Source organism: Pterocles gutturalis, unplaced genomic scaffold (assembly GCF_000699245.1).
Source record: "Pterocles gutturalis isolate BGI_N339 unplaced genomic scaffold, ASM69924v1 scaffold14969, whole genome shotgun sequence".
NCBI lineage: Eukaryota > Metazoa > Chordata > Aves > Pterocliformes > Pteroclidae > Pterocles > Pterocles gutturalis.
This window is the reverse complement of record NW_010136043.1, coordinates 33074-43272: the sequence shown is the minus strand read 5'-3', so window position 1 is coordinate 43272 and position 10199 is coordinate 33074. Positions and strand designations below refer to the sequence as shown.

Here is a 10199-nt window from a genome sequence, read left to right as displayed (position 1 = left end):
TCGGAGCTGACCGTGGCCACCAGGCTGGCAAGGAGCTGCCGTTCCGGTGTGCAGGAGGAGCCGGGCAGGGAGGCTGCCCACCGGAGCATCCCTTGGCGGCAGCAGCATCCCCAGCACCAGCCAGCACCTTCCTCTCTGCCGTCCCCCTGCCACCCACCAGTGCCTCCCGGACGGGCACGTGGCACCTGCCGGCACCTGCGGACAGCCACGATGTTTAAAATAAAACTAGAGCCTTTAAAAATAACGGCTTGGACTCTGAATGTGTTCGTAAAGTTTCGGTAAGTGGGTTTCCACCTCTTGATCTTGCATCCTCATTAAACCATCAGCGCCAGTCCCTGCCATCCCACGGTGACCTTGTGCCTGGGGATGGAAAAAAAAACCCTCTCCCTGGTGCTGCTGCTGGGGTGGGCTTGTTCCCTTAGATGACTGCCAAGCAGAGGCATTATGTCAAACGATCGCTATTCAGCTGGCGTGCTCATCCCGGGCTTGCACAGGCTGATGTCATGCATGGGGCCGGAACAAAGATTTAATTTTTTATTTAATTTTTGTTGTTGTTTGTGTGTGGTTGCAAGAGGAGGACGGAGGCTGGGCTGGCTCAGCGGGGCCAGGGCATGCTTGTGGTTTTTCTTCAAGGCTATTGGCCATGGCTTATCTGAAGGTGTCCAGGTTGGCTTTGCACACCTGAAACCTGCCCTGCGGTGCCTCCCCCGGCTCGCCGCTCCTGAGGGGGTTAAATGGGAAGGCAGGAGAGATGACTGAGCAGAAGGAGGAGAGGAGCAGTGGCAAGGCGCTGCTGATCCCCGGGAGGTGGGAGGCAGGGAAGGAGGCTCTGCGGGGAGGGACAGAGTCGTGTTTTACCATCATCTTCATCATCGTGCATGTGAGCGTCGCCTCCGGAGCGTGCCTTAACCCACTGGGTCACCCACTGGCGCCTGGTCCTCACCAGCACGGTAAACCGCGGCACGGGGATGCGTTTTGGCAGAAGAAATTCTGCCTCCTCAATCCCAGACAGACAAAGGGGTCCCCAGCCGGGAGAGCGTGCCCAGTGGGCATCCCCCCTGGGCCAAAGACCCTTCAGTGGGCAAGAGCAGAGATCTCGCAAGGGGTGACAGCGTTTTGCCGGGGCAGGATGTGTTTTCAGGGAAGTGCTGTGGGGTTTTGTCTGGATGAGGGGGTCCCGGTGGTGCTGTTGGATTGGGCTGTGGGGGATCAGAGCCAGGTGCTGTGGTCCCTAGAGGGACAACTGAAGATTTGCCAGCTCTGTGTCTTTCAAGCTGGCGTGAGACGGTGTTGTGTTCAGCGCTGCGTGGCTTGCCCTCGTGGTGGGAGTGCGGCATTGTCCAGATGGGCCAAATCCCGGTCTGGCTGCTGGTCAGGAGGAGCCCCTGCCCCGTGCCAGGGGCTGCTGTGGGGAAGGGTGGCATTGGGGTGACCTTTGGCCAGGGGGATCGGCAGGTTACCTCTCAGCCCCTCAGCCTGTTGCTCACCCCAGGGTCTCCTGCATCCCCCGGCCCTGCCAGGAGGGCAGGTGAGGGGGCGGAGGTGCGGGGGGGTAGAGCATCCCCCAGCGCCTGCGTGGGCTGGGTGCCGGCAGCAGCTCTGTGCACAGCAGCGGGTACGGAAACGTGCTGGCACCCGGGAGCTGCCGTGGGAGATGCCGTCGGATGCTCTTTACGCCCCCAGGGACCTTCTCCCACCTCTTCTGTGCCCGTCCTGGGGCTGCCACACATGTCCATGGGTGCCTGCATCTCCCCTCACTGTGTCCTTCAAACGTCTGTGCCTTGGGAGCCTTACACCCCCTCCCCACCTGCAGCAAGGACCCACTCTGTGGCTGGGCAAAAAAGAGCAGAAGTTGGTTCAAATCAAGGTGGCCAATTTCCAACCCCCATAGCAGGTACCCATCTGTAGGGGGGTTATTGCCTGAAGCATGATCCAAGGCGAGCCTCGGATGCTTGGGAAGGATGCTAGGGGCTCAGTGCACCCTGGGGGACCCCAGCCGTCCTCATCTGAGCTGCTGCAGTTGGGGGGGTCCCTCTGCGACCTCCAGCAAGAGCTTATGGATGGAGTTAAGGACAGGGGGGAACATCTGGTGACTTGTATGATGGTGAAAGACAGGGCCAAGGCTCACAGCCCATGCAGAAGTCCGTCTGCTGGAGGGGCATGATGGGCTGGGGCTGCCCGGGGGTGTTTGGAGCAGGGATGGGGTGAAAACTGAACCATAGTGGGGAGCAGGACACGAGGACCAGGGCTGAACAGAGAGCAGCAGGTCTGCTGGGACAACACCCAGGGCCAGCAGCAAGCGCGGAGCTGTGCTGTGCGAGGCAGCAGGGACCAGCCGGTCTTGGGGGACATGGGATGTCGCTGTCAGACAGGTGGAGAAGCAGTGGGAAGGGTCCTTGGAGGAGCGTGGGGTTTGCTCAGCCTCTGCCCAGAAGAGCTGCCCTCCTGACTGCCCCGCCTGCTCCCGGGGTCTCTGTGACTCCAGCGGCATGACTGGGGGATGAATTAATCGTCCATCCTTTTCCTTCCTTGGGTTATGGACACAGGGCTTTCCATGCCTTAGTATAGGTATGGCCCTGGCCTCGGCCCCCGCACAATGGAGAGACGGAGGGACTGAGCCCTGGGTTCTGGCTTACTGCAAGAGGAGGTTCTCAGGGAGTGCAACTCAGGCTAGAAAGTGTTGGTTGGTTTTTTTCTTGGTCTTAAAAAAAAAAAAAGAAAAAAAAAGAAAAAGCCCTCCCACCATCACAAGATGTTTCTGTCTAACGGCTTCATTCTCTCCTCGCTAAATACAAATTACAGCTCTGACACGCCGGAGGCACTTATCTCCAGCTGAATGCCAATTGCTTTCAGGAACAAAATGTTTGAAGTTCCTTTAAGGTGAAGGCGGCAGCACAGTCTCTGCTGCTGCTTTCAGCCTCCAAAAACCCGCTGTCATCACCCCTACTCCCATTCCAGGTCCCTGGCTGGGAGGGAATGAGGCGGGGGGACGGACATGGGCCAGCGGCTACATTTAGACATAGCTCAGCCCTCCAGGCTCGGCGGGGAGGGGACGGCACAGGGACGCGGTCCTGGCCTGACGTTAGTGGTGGCGTGGCCCCTATAATAATGCCGTTCCCTGGCTCACGCTCTCCTTGTCTCCGGCAGCCTGAGAGATGAGTCTCCCCATCCCCGCTGTGGGGCTCTGGGGGGTAAAACTGGAGCGGGGCTTTTGACCTGTAGGGGAAAGCGTGGACTGGAGCTGGCTCTGGTGCTGCTGGCCAGTGGGACGTGGGGAGCATCGGCTCCGGGATAAGTGCGTGCCGGTCCCGTCCCTGGCTGCCCCAGTGCGATATTTGCCTTACAGAGAGCTGTCTTTCTGCTTTCAGGAATAAGTACTCGGCTCCTGGCAGCGTTGCCGTCATGGGGAAGGACTATTACAAGATTTTGGGCATCCAGTCCAGCGCCAATGAGGATGAAATCAAGAAAGCCTACCGGAAAATGGCCCTGAAGTATCACCCCGATAAGAATAAAGACCCCAACGCCGAGGAGAAGTTCAAGGAGATTGCAGAGGCTTACGACGTCCTGAGCGACCCCAAGAAACGAGCCGTTTATGACCAGTACGGGGAGGAAGGTAGGGGGACGGGCACTGTCTGCTCGGAGGGAGGGGTGCAGAGTCCAAATTGTTTTTTATAGGCAAGGGAGTGTTTTTGCACAGAGTTGTCCCTGTGGTTCATACCTGCCCCCGAAATGGGGCTGTTAGCCACAAAGCTGGGGAGAGCGAAGGCTCTGCTGATGGCAGAAATTGCCTCTCGACCCGCTCCAACCCAGGCTGCTCCGCTTTTCCAACCCACCACCCTGCTTCCCAGGATAGCCAGGCTCTCCCTGCCCTCCTCTGCAAACTTCTGGGAGCCAGCTGAGACAATGGAAGTGGAAGAAGCTCACCTCCTGGGTCACACCTGGGGTAATTTGTTAGCAGCCCTTTAATTGGCCTAAATATCCCAGCAGAGAAGTGTTGTTTTTACCCACATACCCCCCCACATTTGGGCACTGGTCCTGCTGTCCTCCTTGGTACAGGCTGACCTACAGGATTCAAAGCTTTTCCCAATTTAAGTAATAGGTCCTTGTTTTGAAACCAAGCGGCTGCTGTTGTCTGGTGGTTGGCACGGAGGAGGAGGAGGAGGAGAGGCACTCCACTGCAGGCGGCCTTATTAGTCGAAGATGGAACAGCACAGCCCCATTCGAGGAGAGTGCCGAATAGCATCTGCATTAATCAGCCCAGGGCCCGGGTGCTTAAAAGAGCAAGAGGTCTGGCAGGAGCAGGCTGCTGGGTGGAAGAGGGAGCCCCTCTCATGGGGGTCAGCAGGCAGGTGCATCCCAGTGGTGGGTTAATTCTCGACCCATCATTTATGTCAGGGGTATGATAGATGCACCAGCCATAGTGATTTGCCACCCTGTAAAATGAGAAGAGACTTTTTCAAGTGGGAAACCAGCCTTTCCCCAGAGGCGACGCTGAAATCAGACCCCGCTCAGGCTGGCGTCACGGGATTAAAGGTGAAACCTCCTGGCTGTACGCTCTGTTAGAGACAGGGGCTTGCCAGGGTTTTGGTGAAATCCCCATCGCTGAAGGCAGCTAAAATAAGAGCAAATTAGGGAGGGAGAGAAGAGCATCCCCCTCCTTGCCCCATTGGTGTTGGACCAGTTGTGGTCCGTAGCACCCCACACCTTTCATTTCCCACCAGATCCCACTTTTTGGAACAACATGTCTTGGGGATCAGCATTTCAAGGGGCCTCTGAGTGTCACATACTGGGGTGGGCAAGGAGAAACTAAAGCCCCCTAACCCATCCAAAATATTAACCACATCAATCAGAAAAGGCCCCCACAACTTGGCTGCTCTGTGCTTGTCCCCCTCCTATCTCTTGCGGAGGGGGGCTGCCTGTCAGAAATCATAGAATGGTTTGGGTTGGAAGGGACCTTAAAGATCATCGAGTTCCAACCCCCCTGCCATGGGCAGGGACACCCTCCACTAGACCAGGGTGCTCAAAGCCTCATCCAGCCTGGCCTTGAACACCTCCAGGGATGGGGCAGCCACAGCTTCTCTGGGCAACCTGTTCCAGTGCCTCACCACCCTCACAGTGAAAAATTTATTCCTAATATCTAATCTAAATCTACCCTCTTTCAGCTTAAAACCATTACCCCTCGTTCTATCACTACACTCCCTGATAAATAGCCCAGCATGCCCTGAAAATAGTCCTTCAGCTAGGTTTGGCTTAACCCTTCCCAACCCTTCCCACCCCTCCTGGTCAAAAATAGCCTTGCAGAGCATGTGTGACCTCTTTGGGGGGCCGGTTGTGTGCCTCAGCTGCCTGGGACTTCGGGGGAGTTGCAGTGACATAAGGCTCAGCCTGGGATGGGAATTTCCCATGGACATGCTTGCCACAAGATCCAAACCTTGATCTTACCTGCTGTTTTGTACAGTGTGTACGCAGGGAGCTGTGTGCCGACCTGGGTCTGCTGACCTCCACCTGCCATGCCACCCAGAGTCGCAGTCACTCACTGAGTTCAAAGTCTGTTCTCGGCTGCTGGCCGCAATGCTCCTGGACCACAGCCACCAGTGCCACCCGAGAGGCAGGGCTATTTGGGCAGAAGGGAGACTGCCCATGGGGAAGAACGGAGAGGGACTGGTCACAAAATGTTTTAAATGAAAAAGCAATGAAACTGTGTGGAGAGAACCAAAGAAGCACTTCAGTAAGGATAGCAGGGACAAAACCTGAACGGATTTAGAGCTTGCTGGGGGTGGGGGTGGGACTGTACATCATGGGTTGAGGTGGTGCCTTCCTGGCCCACAGTCTCTGCAGGTGGCTGGGCTGGAGGGCGTGGCTTGCACCCCCAGGACATGCTGGAAGGGCTGCCTGGAGCCAGCAGAGACCATGCTCCCACCTGGAAAGTGCGGTCCCAGCGTGGCATACACCAGTGGGGAGCATTCATGTCTCGTCTTCCCCCTTCTCTTCCAGGTCTCAAAACTGGAGGTGGCTCTTCAGGTGGCTCAGGGAACACTTTCCACTACACTTTCCACGGAGACCCACATGCCACATTCGCGTCCTTCTTTGGAGGCTCCAACCCTTTCGACATCTTCTTTGCTAGCAGCCGCTCCCGGATGTTCAATGGCTTTGACCAGGAAGACATCGATATCGATGACGATGATGACCCTTTCAGTGCCTTTGGCCGGTTTGGCTTCAACGGCATTAATGGGGTTCACCGGCGGCACCAGGAGTCCCTGCACACACGGAGGAGGGTCCAGGACCCACCTGTCATCCATGAGCTCAAGGTGTCCCTGGAAGAGATCTACCATGGCTCCACCAAGAGGATGAAGATCACCCGCAGAAGGCTCAATGCTGATGGCCGGACCATGCGGACTGAGGACAAGATCCTAAACATTGTCATCAAGCGGGGTTGGAAGGAGGGAACCAAGATCACATTCCCCAAAGAAGGGGATGCCACCCCTGACAACATCCCTGCCGACATCGTCTTCATCCTCAAGGACAAGCCTCACTCACATTTCAAGAGGGATGGCACAAACGTGGTCTACACAGCAAACATCAGTCTTAAAGAGGTAGGTATGGGTGGGAAATCCTGTGGGCCAGGAGGTGGCACTGGGTCATGGTACATGAGGCCAAGATGGGGGTCAGTCCTTGTCCTGAACTGATGAGGAAGGAGCAGGTAGGTTGCAAGAGACACGAGCAAAGGCCTCTGCAGAGAGGAGCACAGAGGCCAGCTCATGCCTGGTTTTGGAGACATTCAACCTCTGTGCTGCGTGTAGGACACAGGTGCTGTGGTCCTTGCTGTACGCGCCTTGCTTCTTGAGCCAATACAGGTGGTGTTTACCCACTTTCTCCCTTCCCCAAATGTCTTGTCCTTCTATTTTAGCGTAGGGTATTCACCTGTGGAAAAGAGCCCAGATCCTCTGTAGGAACAAGGGAAAACCCAATTTGGCTGGCATGAGTCTGGTCCCTGCTTGTTCTCGTAGCTGAGCCTGCTGTGGCTTAGGTGCTGTCCAGAACAGTGCTGGGTGCCTCTCCCCAGGGACAGAGAGCAGGGTCACGCACAGAAAGGTGGTACCTTGCCCTTGCTGAGCAGTGCTTTAGTTGTTTTCCTTGGTTCTGACTTTCCTAGATAAAGAACCAAATCAACAAAACGTGCAGGCAGTGAGCAAAACCCAGTGCATCCAGGGTGCCAGTCCTGGAGGTCACAACGGGGCTGGATGCATCAGAGCCAGCAAGCTGTGCAAAGGTGGGAGAGGAAGGGGACATTACCCCAGTACAAGATGTGCCGTTCGCTGCTGCTGCTGCTGCTCTATAAACTGCCTTTTAATAAATCCCAGCTGGCAGCTGCATTTAACATTGATGTTTTTGGCAGCTGCCATTTGCTGTTCCTTTCAGACTGTAGACGCTGTCTGTCTTCTTAATGAGCCGCTTTTTTTTTTTTCCTGAAGACAGATTTATGTTCTCAAATGCATTTAATAGAAATAAGCTCAATGGGCCAGACCTGAGGTAGGGAAACGTGAGCTCATTAGTGTGCCAGCAAGTTGGGAGAGCTTTGTGATGGCTCTGCCTCCCAGCTGGGGCTGTGACCGGGTGTCCTGGGGGCGAGGGACAGCCACATGGATCAGGCAGAGCTAGGTGCTCCTGGAGCAAACCCAGCCCAAGTTAATCTGCAGACTCAGGAGTTGGGTTTCCTTCGCAGCACAAAGTGAAGAGGTTTATTCCTGTGGTGGTTGGCTTCCCTGGTCACTCCAGAAATACTCGGTAGAGGCCACCTTATTTATGGAGCCATGCATGACATATCTCAGATGTTTCCTTCTGTGCATTCCCCTATCTGTAAAATTAACCCCAAGATGGCTGAGCTGATGCATCCAGCCCCGTTGTGACCCCCAGGACTGACAGCCTGGACGTGTTGGGTTTTGCCCACTGGCTGAGCTGACATCCACACTACATTAGCCCAAATTTTTGCATTGCTCAGGCTGGAGGGACTCTCACCTGGAGCTGCCCTTTGAGCAGCAAGTGGAAAAACCTGCTTCAGCCCCACGCGCTATCGCACCAGAAGTGCTGGTGCTGGGTGCCCGTGATCTTCGTGAGCAAGGCGTGCGTGCTGGCTTTTGGATTTGCATGATGCAGTCAGAAAGAGGAAAGTTGCTGGTCTGGGCAAATTCCTTTTCTTTGAGCTGGATTTTCTGGTCTCTGTCCTCCCTCACCACAAACCCCACATGTTTGGCATCCTCAGGGAGCTGCTGGTCTGGCTGCCATCACCAGCCTGCTGCTTGACAGGGCAGGGTGATACTCTGCTGCTTTTATCTTTCATGAGAAGAAGTACCTTAAGTGCTCTGGAGCACAAGCAGATGCCAGCAAATCCCAGACTTCGTATGCCACCACCTCAGTATGTGACAGAGTGTGTCGTGGTGCAACCTCTTCATCACCCGAGCACCATAGCCTCAGAGGCTCTCCTTGCACCTTTCCTACTTGTACGTCTGCCTTTTTTAGCTTGAGCTTTAGTCTCTCCCACTGACATGAGAGCAGCACAGCACTGTGCCAGTAGGCAGAGTTGGCATGTGGTGAGTGCTATGGCCCAACTCGTGGCACTAAAGGGGAGCATCTTCCTCCTCCATCCCACAGACCCCTTCACAGAGCGACCCGATGGGGTGATGCCCTGCCAGCCCTTGTGTCCATGTCCCCCCAGCCGGAACAGCACAGGGTGGTTGCCACCTGTTTGCTGCAGAAGCTGGAGGTGTATGAGGGCTTCCCCAGGGACTCATGGGCTGCAGGGAAGTGTCCCTTCCTAAAATTACAGGCACATGTCGCAGTGGGAAGGCGAGGAAGGGAGGAGTCACACTGCTCCACCAGCAGCTGCCTCTCCTGGGAGGCAGATCTTCAGGCAACGCTGCAGGCAGGGTCTGCACCCGCCTGGCTACCTGCCTAATGCCTGCCCTCGGCAGCCACCTGCTTTGCATCCTTTACCTGGCGTCACCTTCCTTGAAGCATCCGCACGTCAGCGCCCAGCTGAGACATGACTGGTGGCAACGTCCCCTCCCGCGGCTTTGCTGCGAGCAGAGGAGGACCCAGCACTGACCTAGATAGAGCTCTGCTCTCACAGCACAGAGCTCAGCTGTCAAACCCGTGATGATTTCATCCCTAGGGATAAACCAAGCCTCTTTCTAGGATGCGGGGCAGCTCCCGCGGTTGCTGGTGTTACTTCAGCAACTGTTTTCCCAAATGCCAGCAAAGTTGGGCAAGAAGAATAAAAAACAAGTACATACGGCGGAGGAGCAATCACCTCGGATTCTTGCATCTTGGCACAAGGAGGGAAACATTAAGATCCCATCTGCCTTCGCTGTTAACACCCGCTCCTGCTCACATCCCTCTGCTTGCCCCGTCCATGTGCTCCCACAGGGAGTTCCCGTTCTCCTTCCCATTTTGTGGCTGGAGATGTCCTTTGCCTGGCATACATGGACCCATGCAGCCCTCCACAGTGTGTGATGGTGGGCACTGGTGAGCAGGAGGGCTCCAGCATCCTTGGGCAAGCTCAGGGCAGAAGGGTGTTGATGGAGGGAGATGTCCTTTCCTTTCACCCAACCTGCTGGAGCTCCAGCTAAGCACCTGCTGCTTTCACGGAGCTGGTGATGGGCATCCTCCTGCAGCCAGAAAAGCTCATCCCTGGAGGAGACCCTTCCCAGAAGGAGACCCCTGTGCAGATGAGCTGTGCAAGGAGACAGCCTCAGCTCTCCATTCTCTGCTCACCAGAGCCCCCCAGCCAGGTCCAGCATGGGTTCCACTGCGATTGCGCTGGTGCAAAGCCCTGGCTCAGCTGCAGAAGCTGCGGCCATCAGCCCTGAGCCAGTGGCTAGCACAAAAAGAAGAGGTATTTCTGCTGCTGCTCTGCCACCAGAGGCTTTTCCTGGGAAGGGGGTGCAGAACATCCCCCCATTAACTCCAGAAACAGCAAATCACATCCTTCTCCCCTCCCTTTACAGCTGTTTGGGGGGGGGCAGGAGGGCTGGGACCCCCCCAGCTCAGAGGGGCAAACCTACTCCAGCCCCCACCAGGAAGCTTAAGGCTGTACCCCCTGGCAAACCTCCCCCTCTTCCAGAAGCATCTCTTTCTTGCCGAAAGCCTGGAGACGGTCCTGCCCACGTGTACACCAGAGCTGTCTGAGTTATTTAAGGACA

General features: G+C 56.1%; 1 protein-coding gene across 1 annotated transcript in view; it reads left to right on the top strand.

The window, feature by feature from the left end:
• Positions 1 to 210: 210 nt before the first annotated feature.
• The window catches only part of DNAJB5 (DnaJ (Hsp40) homolog, subfamily B, member 5), an 11103-nt gene continuing 1114 nt past the window's right edge, over positions 211 to 10199 (top strand). Inside the window, exons 1-3 of the mRNA XM_010082158.1 lie at positions 211 to 278; positions 3369 to 3613; positions 5995 to 6593. Of these exons, the coding sequence (XP_010080460.1) occupies positions 211 to 278; positions 3369 to 3613; positions 5995 to 6593 (912 nt within the window). The remainder of the gene's footprint in view (positions 279 to 3368; positions 3614 to 5994; positions 6594 to 10199) is intronic.